This window comes from Dreissena polymorpha, chromosome 2 (assembly GCF_020536995.1).
Source record: "Dreissena polymorpha isolate Duluth1 chromosome 2, UMN_Dpol_1.0, whole genome shotgun sequence".
NCBI classification, from domain to species: domain Eukaryota; kingdom Metazoa; phylum Mollusca; class Bivalvia; order Myida; family Dreissenidae; genus Dreissena; species Dreissena polymorpha.
This window is the reverse complement of record NC_068356.1, coordinates 20,673,229-20,687,653: the sequence shown is the minus strand read 5'-3', so window position 1 is coordinate 20,687,653 and position 14,425 is coordinate 20,673,229. Positions and strand designations below refer to the sequence as shown.

Genomic DNA, 14,425 nt, shown 5'->3' with positions numbered 1-14,425 from the left:
TCTGTTCCACTGTGCTCCGCCCGGAGATGATTCTGCAGTTGAAGATCTGTTCCACTGTGTTCCGCCCGGAGATGATGCTGCAGTTGAAGATCTGTTCCACTGTGTTCCGCCCGGAGATGATTCTGCAGTTGAAGATCTGTTCCACTGTGTTCCGCCCGGAGATGATTCTGCAGTTGAAGATCTGTTCCACTGTGCTCCGCCCGGAGATGATTCTGCAGTTGAAGATCTGTTCCACTGTGCTCCGCCCGGAGATGATTCTGCAGTTGAAGATCTGTTCCACTGTGTTCCCCCCGGAGATGATTCTGCAGTTGAAGATCTGTTCCACTGTGCTCCCCCCGGAGATGATTCTGCAGTTGAAGATCTGTTCCACTGTGCTCCCCCCGGAGATGATTCTGCAGTTGAAGATCTGTTCCACTGTGCTCCGCCCGGAGATGATTCTGCAGTTGAAGATCTGTTCCACTGTGCTCCGCCCGGAGATGATTCTGCAGTTGAAGATCTGTTCCACTGTGCTCCGCCCGGAGATGATTCTGCAGTTGAAGATCTGTTCCACTGTGCTCCGCCCGGAGATGATTCTGCAGTTGAAGATCTGTTCCACTGTGCTCCCCCCGGAGATGATTCTGCAGTTGAAGATCTGTTCCACTGTGCTCCGCCCGGAGATGATTCTGCAGTTGAAGATCTGTTCCACTGTGCTCCGCCCGGAGATGACTCTGCAGTTGAAGATCTGTTCCACTGTGCTCCCCCCGGAGATGATTCTGCAGTTGAAGATCTGTTCCACTGTGCTCCGCCCGGAGATGATTCTGCAGTTGAAGATCTGTTCCACTGTGCTCCCCCCGGAGATGATTCTGCAGTTGAAGATCTGTTCCACTGTGCTCCGCCCGGAGATGATTCTGCAGTTGAAGATCTGTTCCACTGTGTTCCGCCCGGAGATGATGCTGCAGTTGAAGATCTGTTCCACTGTGTTCCGCCCGGAGATGATTCTGCAGTTGAAGATCTGTTCCACTGTGTTCCGCCCGGAGATGATTCTGCAGTTGAAGATCTGTTCCACTGTGCTCCGCCCGGAGATGATTCTGCAGTTGAAGATCTGTTCCACTGTGCTCCGCCCGGAGATGATTCTGCAGTTGAAGATCTGTTCCACTGTGTTCCCCCCGGAGATGATTCTGCAGTTGAAGATCTGTTCCACTGTGCTCCCCCCGGAGATGATTCTGCAGTTGAAGATCTGTTCCACTGTGCTCCCCCCGGAGATGATTCTGCAGTTGAAGATCTGTTCCACTGTGCTCCGCCCGGAGATGATTCTGCAGTTGAAGATCTGTTCCACTGTGCTCCGCCCGGAGATGATTCTGCAGTTGAAGATCTGTTCCACTGTGCTCCGCCCGGAGATGATTCTGCAGTTGAAGATCTGTTCCACTGTGCTCCGCCCGGAGATGATTCTGCAGTTGAAGATCTGTTCCACTGTGCTCCCCCCGGAGATGATTCTGCAGTTGAAGATCTGTTCCACTGTGCTCCGCCCGGAGATGATTCTGCAGTTGAAGATCTGTTCCACTGTGCTCCGCCCGGAGATGACTCTGCAGTTGAAGATCTGTTCCACTGTGCTCCCCCCGGAGATGATTCTGCAGTTGAAGATCTGTTCCACTGTGCTCCGCCCGGAGATGATTCTGCAGTTGAAGATCTGTTCCACTGTGCTCCCCCCGGAGATGATTCTGCATTTGAAGATCTGTTCCACTGTGCTCCCCCCGGAGATGATTCTGCATTTGAAGATCTGTTCCACTGTGCTCCCCCCGGAGATGACTCTGCAGTTGAAGATCTGTTCCACTGTGCTCCCCCCGGAGATGATTCTGCATTTGAAGATCTGTTCCACTGTGCTCCGCCCGGAGATGATTCTGCAGTTGAAGTTCTGTTCCACTGTGCTCCGCCCGGAGATGATTCTGCAGTTGAAGATCTGTTCCACTGTGCTCCCCCCGGAGATGATTCTGCATTTGAAGATCTGTTCCACTGTGCTCCCCCCGGAGATGATTCTGCAGTTGAAGATCTGTTCCACTGTGCTCCCCCCGGAGATGATTCTGCAGTTGAAGATCTGTTCCACTGTGCTCCCCCCGGAGATGATTCTGCAGTTGAAGTTCTGTTCCACTGTGCTCCCCCCGGAGATGATTCTGCAGTTGAAGATCTGTTCCACTGTGATCCCCCCGGAGATGACTCTGCAGTTGAAGATCTGTTCCACTGTGCTCCCCCCGGAGATGATTCTGCAGTTGAAGATCTGTTCCACTGTGCTCCCCCCGGAGATGATTCTGCATTTGAAGATCTGTTCCACTGTGCTCCCCCCGGAGATGATTCTGCAGTTGAAGTTCTGTTCCACTGTGCTCCGCCCGGAGATGATTCTGCATTTGAAGATCTGTTCCACTGTGCTCCGCCCGGAGATGATTCTGCAGTTGAAGTTCTGTTCCACTGTGCTCCGCCCGGAGATGATTCTGCAGTTGAAGATCTGTTCCACTGTGCTCCCCCCGGAGATGATTCTGCAGTTGAAGTTCTGTTCCACTGTGCTCCCCCCGGAGATGATTCTGCATTTGAAGATCTGTTCCACTGTGCTCCGCCCGGAGATGATTCTGCAGTTGAAGATCTGTTCCACTGTGCTCCCCCCGGAGATGATTCTGCAGTTGAAGTTCTGTTCCACTGTGCTCCGCCCGGAGATGATTCTGCAGTTGAAGTTCTGTTCCACTGTGCTCCGCCCGGAGATGATTCTGCAGTTGAAGATCTGTTCCACTGTGCTCCCCCCGGAGATGATTCTGCAGTTGAAGATCTGTTCCACTGTGCTCCCCCCGGAGATGATTCTGCAGTTGAAGATCTGTTCCACTGTGATCCCCCCGGAGATGACTCTGCAGTTGAAGATCTGTTCCACTGTGCTCCCCCCGGAGATGATTCTGCAGTTGAAGATCTGTTCCACTGTGCTCCCCCCGGAGATGATTCTGCAGTTGAAGTTCTGTTCCACTGTGCTCCGCCCGGAGATGATTCTGCAGTTGAAGATCTGTTCCACTGTGCTCCCCCCGGAGATGATTCTGCAGTTGAAGATCTGTTCCACTGTGCTACCCCCCGGAGATGATTCTGCAGTTGAAGATCTGTTCCACTGTGCTCCCCCCGGAGATGATTCTGCAGTTGTGCTCCGCCCAGCTCTAAATCCAGCCTGCTATTCGGCTAGCAGCTCAGAGGTGTAAATATGACCGTTGCCATCTTTGTCGAACACTCGAAACGCCCATAAATTGACCTCTCTTAGATGAATAAACCTATGTAGCACTAATAGTGACCCCTCTTACATAAATAAACCTTTTCAGTACTAATATTAGACATCTCTTAGATAAATAAACATATGCAGCACTAATAGTGATCTCTCTTAGATAAATAATCCCATGCAGCAGTGATAATGACTCTCGTAGATGAATAAACCTATGACGCGCACATAGTAAACTTTTTTAGATGTGGGACAGTGGTTCAAATCCCGCTCAGACCACGAAATTTTCCTGAGCAAAAATTAATACAAAGTTTGCTCCTCTACACCTAGGAGTATAAACGATAAATGGGTACCTGCGAGGGTATAAGGCTGCATACTGCCGCCGAATGTAAACGGACGGCTTATATCCCAGAGATTGGGGGGGGGGGGGTACATGCATTTACCATTTAGATGAATAAACATATGGAGCACTTATAGAACAGATTAAAATTATTCAAAATAAGTTATTTAATTGATCGTTAGAAAATATTTCTCTATATTTATATTACAAAACTGCTGTTGCAGTGCCTAGTCGACAACATTTTACATTTTGTATGATGCACACTTTGACCCTATCAGTTCTAAATTTCACGCACATCTGGCAATTTTCAATGTGCACCTGCTGGCATGATTTCGGTATATTCAATTCATAATGCATATTTGTCATATGAAAATGATTGATATTAAAGGTCATACTAACATAACTATGAGTCTGACAGTGCCGAAATCCGCCACCACTATTCTTAGAAGTTCTAACTTCTTTACAATGATATGTGTAAATATTATAAGTTTTTAAAGTGACTCCGGAACAAAAAACAACACAAATGATTTATTTGAGTTACTGATCTAGTGCTTTTAAATGGTAAAAAAAGTCGTACGTTTGAAGCCGTGATATGATTTGTCGGCTCAACTTTGACGGTTTATAATATTTTAAGTCGTTGATGGAATTTGTTTAAATACGACTTTTTTGATAGTCATCATAAGTTAATGCTATAATAGAATTATTAAACTGAAGTAATTATATAATATGTTTAAATACATATAGATCTATATAGTAAAATATTTAATCAGTACACTTGTTTGGTCCTCACACAATCCAGTTCTCGGCGCGGAATGACCTTATAAACTATGAAATACAGAAATTTTACATTCATTATAACTAGTCTTTTTGAATATCTTTTTGAAAATTGATTAAGGTATGAGTTATAAAAAAAAAATTTATAGTCAATAGAAAGGAAAATTTGACAATAAACTAACACGCACAATAATGAAAGCAAATAATATTAATGCATAAATTAATTTTATTTGTTACAAAAAAAGTGTGATTCCACTGGGGATTGAACCCAGGACCATCTGCGTGTTAAGCAGATGTGATAACCACTACACCATGGAATCAGCTGCATAATTGACAGTACAAATATCCTATATGGTAAACTATCGGTGAAAAGCAAGTTACACATTACGATTTTAACGCCGCGTGGTTTATATTATCGGGTTTAAATTCACTAAAAATATCTTTTTAAGCGTTATATTGCATTATGATGTAAACTTTTGATGCAATATTTGATTGTTAGCTGTTTGTTAGCATGTAATAAGTAATTACCACTATATACACAGTTAATTAAAATGGTTTCAGTTGATATACGAGTGACAATATATCTGTAGGCTACGATCGGTGGTTTTCGTAACCACTCGGAAAATGTTGGCAGACACAAAGTTTAATTAAATTTCTTATGTTTTCCGCAAATATTATACCAATTTCCTGCTGTATGCCAGTAAATAAATGGTTTTCAAGTAATAGCAAATTGATTCAGTCCGAAACACTGTCTATAACCGCGAAAACAAATAGATCTAGATCTATTTCAAACTTTTTGGTTTGAAATTTTTGTGTTGTAAATAGCTTGCATGCAGCATGAAATTGAATGTTCTTGCAGATTAGTGCTCCGATTTTATTGATTGGGTAATTTGGGACTGTTTAATCATATAAAAAAGAGCTCTTAAACGTTATTTAGACCCATGTAGAGCGAAGTAATAAAGAGCGACTTTTTGTTTACTACCCAAAATGTGACGTCACGAGTTGCCTCCCTTGTTGGGTAACTGCTAATAAACGATTTTATAAGGTGAACAAAATGAGGAAAATACAATACAAATGGGAAATATGTTCAAAAAGAGGGCAGAAACACATCCTAATTATCTTTTACAAAATCAAACTTCGCTTGCGTCCTATATAGCTAGCTGTATCCCCTGTAAACTCATTCCAGTCCACTCACAAACCCGCGAAAACCTTAGAAAATACAAATCACTATATCTGTTATTCAGACAAAAAGAGAATCATATCGATGCTTATTTCTTTTAACAGGTAGACGAGAGTAAAATATCCTTACGCCAGATTTGCAAGTATTTACCAAGTTGTCCTGTTGTAACGCCTTTCTTAGCGAAAATATCACAAAATCGTCTGAATTATTCAATATTGGTACAGAAGATGGTCAAATATTTCACTTCAGATTTCACCTTCGGTGCAATTCCCTTAATAAATATCTTTTTAAAAAATCGCTAGTACAAAGCCCTCTTTGCTAATGTGGAGAAATTGAAACTGCGAACTATATTGCTCCTATATTGTCAGCATATATAAACGTTTCTCATAATTACAGACATTTAACAGCCCACCTTATTTGATGTTGTTGACTGTCTTTTTTACATTACTGTTCTTCGTCTTCACACCCAGTCTTATAATCTCTTCTTGCTTTAACTCTAAATACACTTTATAATGACACGTAACATACCAGAACTATATATTTTTACTTAGCTTAATATTTATTGTGAGACTCCATGCAAACATTAATGTTCAAAAGTTGTATAATTCGCCACTAATTTGGAATTGCTTTAACTGGTTGCATAGGCTAAATTCTTGAACGTGCTATAGAGAAGAATTTATATAAGTTTTTTTTAAACTTGTTTTCTTATCCATTATTGTGGATAGATTTATTTCAGTTTAATGATACAACATGATAAATCATATCTACATACATGATAAAACAATGAAATAATAAAACATGTGTGAGAAATAAAACCATGTCACTAACATCATACCAAGGATTACACAAACAAGAGAACTTAATCTCTTATTTCCATTGTGGTTCTTGGATATTGATGGTATTGACATAGAGAGGCATGAGATGAATATCAAAGATTTGATTTATGAAAGACAATTATTTGCATAAAGAAGAAGACATATTAAAATGTGGATCAATTAAAAGCTTACTATATAAATCTAAAAGGATGATTACATATAAAGAAGATGAGTTTAACTGACAACTTAAAATTAGATAAACTTGTAATATTCCTTAAAGAGGAAGGTAGTTTGTTCCACAGAACACAAGCGTTATATGCAAAAGATTAAGCACCTCAACCTTTGACTTTGGGTAAAATATAGCACCCACTTTCACTTGACCTAGTCTTGTATGAATAGAGAGCGTCAAAAGGAACAAAGTTTTCACCATTTTTGATCATCTAATAAATGACTACATGTACACCCCACATTATACCCCTCTCAATCCCCCTCCCCCCCCCAAAAAAAAAAAAAAAAAATCTGTTTTCCTTTTTATTATTTTTGAAACATCATCTAATAAATGACCACACCAAATTTTTTATTTTTTTTATTTTTGAAAGATCGTCTAATAAATTATTCAATATGAACAATTTCCCCATTATGGCTTACGTTATACTGTCAAGCACTCGAATAGTCGAGCGCGCTGTCCTCTGACAGCTCTTGTTTCAAAAGGCATCGAAGAATACTACTGTACCAGAACAATTCAGGCAGTCAATAGAGAATTAATTAGTTACTGATAAGCAGTTGAATGAATGGGATCTTTGGAGAAATAAGAGTGCATTCCTGACAAGCCATTCATTCATGATTGGAGGTCAAAGACAATTCAAGATATATACAGTTGTTTCTCCCCTAAGTAATTGTCTGTGAAATCAACATTACTTCTTAACATTTTGAGAATATTTAATAAAGGGTTTTCAGATGGCATAAATATGTTTGTTGCACTTTATCCCCAACCAATCATCATCATAATAATCCTCTTCAGAAAGGAACAAAAATAAATAAAACAAATTTTGGCAATTTAACTGTATATCTTATCGGCAAAATTAATATTCAGAGGACTGCATGGAGATCATGAATAGCACAATATGCATAAATTTCATTCAACGTGTACATTGTCTACATAGAGTGTAAATAAGGTTACACTATAAAGCCATTTAAAGCCATGTTTTTCAACAGACCCTAACCATAAAGGAACTCGGCCTAGATATCATAACAAGATATCCATAAAACCAATGTATGACCAAGTTTCATGATGATTGGACAACAAATGTGACTTCTAGAGGGTTCACAAGCTTTTTTTATTATATAAATATAAGGAAAAAGACCCCACCCCCCCCCCCCCATGGAGGCCATGTTTTTTTTTACCGATCCGAACCATTTTCGAACTCAACCGTCGTATCCTGAAAACAAATATTCTGACCAAATTTCATGAAGATTGGACAAAAAATGTGTCTTCTAGACTGTTCAGATGTTTTCAATATATACATATAGAGAAAACTGCCCCACCCCCTGGCGGCCATGTTTGTCCACTGATCACAACCATTTTCAAACTCGTCCGAGATATCCACATACCCAATGTTTTTACCAAAGTTCATGATGATTAGGCAAAAAATTTGACTTGTAGAGTGTTCACAATCTTTTTTACTATATAAATATAAAGAAAAAGACCCCCCCCCCGGCGGCCATGTTTTTTTACCGATCCGATTCATTTTCGAACTCAACCGTCGTATCCAGGAAACAAATGTTCTGACCAAATTTCATGAAGATTGGGCAAAAAAGTATCTTTTAGACTAATCAAATGTTTTCACTATATATATAGAGAGAAAACTGCCCCACCCCTCTGGCGGCCATGTTTTTCAAATGATCTAGACCATTTTCGAACTCGTCTGAGATATGCACAAAACCAATGTTTTGACCAAATTTCAGGATCATTAGGCAAAAAATGTGACTTCTAGAGTGTTCACAAGCTTTTTTCACTGTATAAATATAAGGAAAATGCCCCCATGGCGACAATGTTTTTTTACGGATAAGAACTATTTTCGAACTTAACCATCGTATCCAGGAAACCAATGTTCTTACCAAATTTCATGAAAATTGGGCAAAAAATGTATCTTCTAGACTATTCACATGTTTTCACTATATACATATAGAGAAAACTGCCCCACACCATGGCGGCCATGTTTACCGATCCAAACCATTTTCGAACTCAACCGTTATATCCAGGAAACAAATGTTCTGACCAAATTTCAAGAAGATTTGACCAAAAATGTGACTTTTCGAGTGTTCACATGTTTTCACTATATATATAGTGAGAAAACTGCCCCAGCCCCTGGCAGCCATGTTTTTTTCACCGATCTGGACCATTTTCGAACTCGTCCAAGATATCAATGAAACCAATCTTTTGACTAAGTTTCATGATGATTGGGCAAAAATCGTGACTTCTAGAGTGTTCACAATGTTTCTCTATAGCCATATAAGGAAAACTGCCCCGCCCCCTGGCGACCATGATTTTCACCGGATCGGAACCATTTTTGAACTCAACCATCATATCATTGAGACAAACATTTTGACAAAGTTACATGAAGATTGGGCATCAAATGGGACTTCTACAGTGTTAACAAGGTTTTTCCTTTTTTTTGACCTAGTGACCTAGGTTTTGACCCAGCCTGACCCAGTTTCGAACTCGTTCGAGGTATCATTTGGACAAATGTTCTGACCAAGTTTCATGAAGATCGGACAAGAAATGTGGCCTCTAGAGTGTTCACAAGGCAAAATGTTGACGACGGACGAACGACGGACGACGCACAAAAGGCGATCCTAAAAGCTCACCATGAGCACGTTGTTCTCAGGTGAGCTAAAAAGTGGAACAACTCTAGCAGCCTTCAATTCATCGGGCACAGTACCTTGTATAAGTGACAAATTTATAATATGTGTTAAAGGGAAAGTAATAAAAGTTGCACTATCCCTAACAAAACGAGATGGAATACCATCTAGGCCAGTAGATTTATTTTCCCCTAGCTTATTCAAATATTTTAAAATACTATTTTCTGATATCAATGAAAAAGAATAACAACTAGGTGTAATGCCATTTGAAGAATAACAAGAGATGTGTTTGTCAGAAACACAATGCCCCCTAATGCGCCGCTTTGAAATATTTTTTTTGACCTTTGACCTTGAAGGATTTCCTTGACCTTTAACCACTCAAAATGTGCAGCTCCAGGAGATACACATGCATGCCAAATATCAAGTTGCAATGTTCAATATTTAAAAAGTTATCGCAAAACTTTAACCAAGGTAAAAGTTTTGGGACAGAATGACGGAATGACAGACAGACAGACCAAAACAATATACCCCCTCTTCTTCGAAGAAGGGGGCATAAAAATTAGATACAAACTGCTAGCCAAATCTGTTCAATGTTGCAGGTAGTTTTGCAGTAAGATTAGAAGCAACAGTACAATAAAACATATTACATTTTTCAGCAACCTTGAATTTATCAAAACAGATTTCATCACCTATTTTCAGTCCAATGTTACATGTAGTTGATGAATTGCCCTTTGTATAAATGTATTTTAAATGTCATGTTCAAATTATCGTCATATATACTGTTTGAAACAAATGCACATGAAGGTTGTTTACATTTTTATTAGTTAATGCGACGTAGCTGTTGTTCATTTGGAGAATTCAGATTCACATGACAGGCCTGTGTACACTGCCAGCGCATACATCAATGAATAAATAATCAAAATGATGGGTGTACAAGTACAGTCCCGTGTCTGCACCTCTTCTTTCCGATGACCCACATGTGCAGACATCACTTGATAACGCTCTCTTATCACATGCAATGTCACATTTAACGGTTATCTTTCATCCATTAATTCGGACGATAGTCAACGTGAACGCCGGATATAATTGCTGTCAACAACGAATACTTTGTGTAAAGTTTCTTGAATAATGCGTGTGTATGGTTTTATAGAGTTTTGTATCACAGCATTACAGCTCTAAGGAATATGTCCGACAAGGATAACTTGGTTAAAGTCGGCGACCAAACCGCTAATAGGGGTATTCCACTACGACCCGATTCCCCACGATTTGTCCCGATTTCCAATATATAGAGGTCGGGGACATTCGTAACTCAATCGGCGAAGGTCCTAACTCATTCGTAGCTAGTCGCGGGCGAGTCGTGAGCTCCCAAAAAATCGCGGCCAGTTTTTAAACGTGTTTAAAATTTGACCAAGACCTCTAAGACTGAATTTAATCGCAGTTGACTCATAACAGTGTCGTAGTGCGTTCTTGGGCGTCGTAGTGGAATCTTAGGTAATTCGTGACTAAATCGGGGAATCGGTGATCACGTGATCTGTCTACGAATCATTTACGACTCTGTCAAGACTCTCAAGAGTTCACCCCGATTGAGTTGCGAGCCCGCTAAGATTCTGATTTTACCCTCACTGTTCACTCTGTTCGTTGGATCGCAGATGTACTCGTACGTGTTGTACGAACGGACGCAGGCGAAAATGAGAGAGCAGTACTTTCCAAACAGCTCACTAGACACAAACTTTAGCGCGTGCGACAACATTAATAAAACGTCATTGAAATACCAGCAACACAAACAGGTGCAACAACAGTCTGCAAACTGGTTGATCTTTTACAACCTGGGCGAGACCGTACCAATGGTGTTCATGAATATCGTTATCACCGCATACACAGACTCATTTGGAAGAAAGTTTCTCATTCTATTGACAACATTTGGCACGTTTTTCAAAGCAGGTATGCTTTCACTAATTGTAACTTTTGACTGGGCGCCGGTGTGGGTGGTGATGTCGTACATCGTTTATGGATTTACTGGTGGAATGTTCGGGCTTCTTTCGGCCGTATTCGCGTTTATTGCAGATATTACATATACAGATGACCACAGAATAATTGGGATTGTAGTAACCGAGTGCGTGCTCATGAGTACCTCTATGGTAGCTCCTTACTTATCCGGGTATTTTGTGGAAACATTGTCACTGGGGTTTTCAAAAACGTCTTTCATTTGCGTAGGTATGTGTTTCTTCAGTTTCTCTGTTTTACTGCTATTACCAGAGAGCCTTGCTAAACACAATCGGCAAAAAGCACAATCAATCATCCAAAATATCAAACGAGTAACCGATTTCTACGTCAGCAAGGAGATGAAAGGACAGCGAACAAGGTACATTCTGCTAATGCTTTCTTTCTGGTTCGCAACAGTTGCCGGAATGTGTAGGACCAGCATTGAGACGCTGTACTTTCTAGGGCAGCCATTCTGCTGGGGACCCTCAAAGATCGGGTTGTTTATGACAGCTGTGAATGCCGCCAAAAGCGTCATAGGCCTTGGCTCTCTGCGACTGCTGCAGGTGTGTCTCTCCAACCCAGTTATCGCAATTATCAGCACCGTGTCTCTAACTATTTCTTACATCATCGAGGGTCTGGCGCAGAGCACGCTTGTGATCTACTTGGGCCCCATTACCGGTATGTTCTCGTTTCTTATGCTACCGATGATCCGCGGCATGATGTCCACCATTACACCAGCGGACAAGCAGGGAGCTATGTTCGCGGGCGTGGCCGTGTTCGAAGTACTTAGCAGCCTCGTGGGCTCTATCGCTTTCAATGGCGTTTACTCGCTGACCATGACTTTCATGAACGGGTTTGTGTTTCTTTGCATGGCATTCCTGAGCGTGTTGGACACAATCCTGTTGCTGGCGTATAATCGAATCAAGCCGCCACCCAGTGTGATCAGTGTTGCAGCCATTAATTAAGACATATGCTCAGATGAGAAGGTCGATTAAAAATACATAACGTACATGGAATCAATATGCTCAATGATATTCATTTACTGATAACTGGTTAGATAATCGTTGCTATTATTTTTTAACAAATTCTCAATTTGCACTATTCTTCTTCATTTCGCCCAAAAGCCAATTGTTTGCAATATTAGGACCTTCAAAATTTCCCAAAGTTAACATTATGTTTCAAAACTGTAATTCTTTAACGTTTAAAAAACGGAAGCTCTTTGTTTTTTCAAATGTGTTCATATTTTTTCAGTTGTAAAATTACACTCATGAGTATATATACTGTAGCGTCTTTTATCATCTTTTATGCAGAGATCTATTTAATGAAAGTAATCAAATTGTAGTTCAGGAAATGTAACTTCAAGAGTGCTAACAAGGTTTTACTATAGCCAAATGTTCTGACCAAGTTTCATGATGATTGGACGATAAATGTTACTTTTAGAGATAAACAAGTTTTTACAATGGCCATATAAGGACAAATGGTCAGCCCCCTGTCGGCCATGTTTTTCAACCAATAACCATTTTCGAACTCGCCCAATATATCATTAGGATATATCTTCTGACCAAGTTTTATGAAGATCGGACAACAACAGTGGACTCTAGAGTGTTAACATAATTAAACTATAGCCATATAAGGAAATTGCCGCGTCCCCTGGCGGCCAAGTTTTTCAAGCAACTGAAATCATTTTCAAACTCCTCCAAGATATCATTGGGACAAGTCTGCTGACCAAAGTTTATGATGATCAGACAATAAATGTGGCCTCTAGAGTATTAACAAGGTTTTACAAAAGCCATATAAGGAAAAATGTTCCACCCCCTGGCGGCCATGTTTTTCAACAGGCCAAAACCATTATTGAACTTTTCCAAGATATCATTAGAATAAATTATCTAACCAAGTTTCATGAAGCTTAGACTATAAATGTGACTTTAAGAGTGTAAAGAAGTTTGTACTGTAGCCATATAAGGAAAAATGTCCCGCTCCCCTGGCAGCCATGCTTTCAACCAACCGGAACCATTCTCAAACTCGTCCAAGTTATCATTGGGACAAACCTTCTGACCAAGTTTCATGATGATTGGACAATAAAATGTGGCCTCTAGAGTGTTAAAAATGTTTTACTATAGCCATATTAGGAAAAATGCCCCGCCCTCTGGCGGCCATGTTTTCCAACTAACAGGAACCATTTTCAAACTCATCCAAGATAACATTGGGACAAATCTTCTGACCAAATTTCATAAAGATCTGACAAAAAATGTGGCCTCTAGTGTGTTCACAAGGCAAATGTTGGCACCGCACCACACACAACGGAAGACAGACAAAAGGTGATCACAAAAGCTCACCATGAGCACATTGTGCCCAGGGGCGCAAAAAACAAACCCCATATATTATACAGTTTTTCATTGAATGTTCTTGCCAAAAACATGACTTTGTGTATTAAATCCTTTAACCAATGTTTTCAATTTAAAAAAAAACTTTATAATGTTCAACCTTTGAGATATTTTAATTTACATTTTCAGGCAAAAACAAAAGTGTGAAATATTCCTTCAAAAAAGTTTTTCAATAACACTCATATCATTTTTAAAATATGTGTTGATAAATTGTCAAGATAATGTGTTATTAAATTGTATAACTGCAGAGTTTCGTTAAAAATTTTAAGTCTATTTGTATAACTTTTTTAACACACATTGTGAAAAAGCAAAAAATTGAGTGTAGTATATAAATGATACATGTATCAATGAAGCATTATTTCACGGGTTTTATCATTGCTTTATTATAATCTGAAATCATTGAATAACTTGAGATTTATGTTTTTGATACAAATTTAAACAATAAATTTTGGGCAAAAACAAGTTCGGTAAAAAAATACTTGTTGACTGTAAGTATGTGTTTAGTAAACAGTGTTGTTGCCTTTTGATTTAAGTGTGCCATGCTTAGTGCTTGTTTTATTTATAGAAATACTTAAACTCCCAAAGATTATCAAGATCTAAATCATCTTCATTGTAAATTTCTTGTTAGAGCTAAAATTGCTCTGATAAGTAAAGCTGAGATGGAAACAATAAGGGTGAGTTACACAAGTACATTAATATCTATTATGAAGCATTATACCATAGGGTTTATCAATGCTTAACTACTGGTATACATTGTCTTAAAAGAAAGTGAAATAATTGAACACCTCACATTAAAAGTTTATGTTACAAATTGATACAAAAGATTTTTGATGGAAACAAAAGGTGTCAGAATACTAGTTGTATGTACCC

At 39.7% G+C, this 14,425-nt stretch overlaps 1 protein-coding gene and 1 non-coding gene across 2 annotated transcripts; one reads left to right on the top strand and one right to left on the bottom strand.

Annotated features, from left to right (window-relative positions):
• Window positions 1-4,578: 4,578 nt before the first annotated feature.
• On the bottom strand, window positions 4,579-4,651 carry Trnav-aac (transfer RNA valine (anticodon AAC)). The gene has a single exon. It is a non-coding gene; the product is annotated as a tRNA-Val (tRNA).
• A 5,601-nt stretch (window positions 4,652-10,252) lies between these two features.
• Window positions 10,253-13,857, top strand: LOC127866141 (solute carrier family 46 member 3-like). The gene has a single exon (XM_052406554.1). It carries the CDS (start codon window positions 10,838-10,840, stop codon window positions 12,134-12,136), a length of 1,299 nt encoding a protein of 432 aa, XP_052262514.1. The 5' UTR covers window positions 10,253-10,837; the 3' UTR covers window positions 12,137-13,857.
• Window positions 13,858-14,425: the final 568 nt, after the last annotated feature.

What these genes read in the sequence shown, in the direction of transcription:
- LOC127866141 (XM_052406554.1), top strand. Translation starts at nt 10,838, where the DNA reads ATGTACTCGTACGTGTTGTACGAACGGACGCAGGCGAAAATGAGAGAG.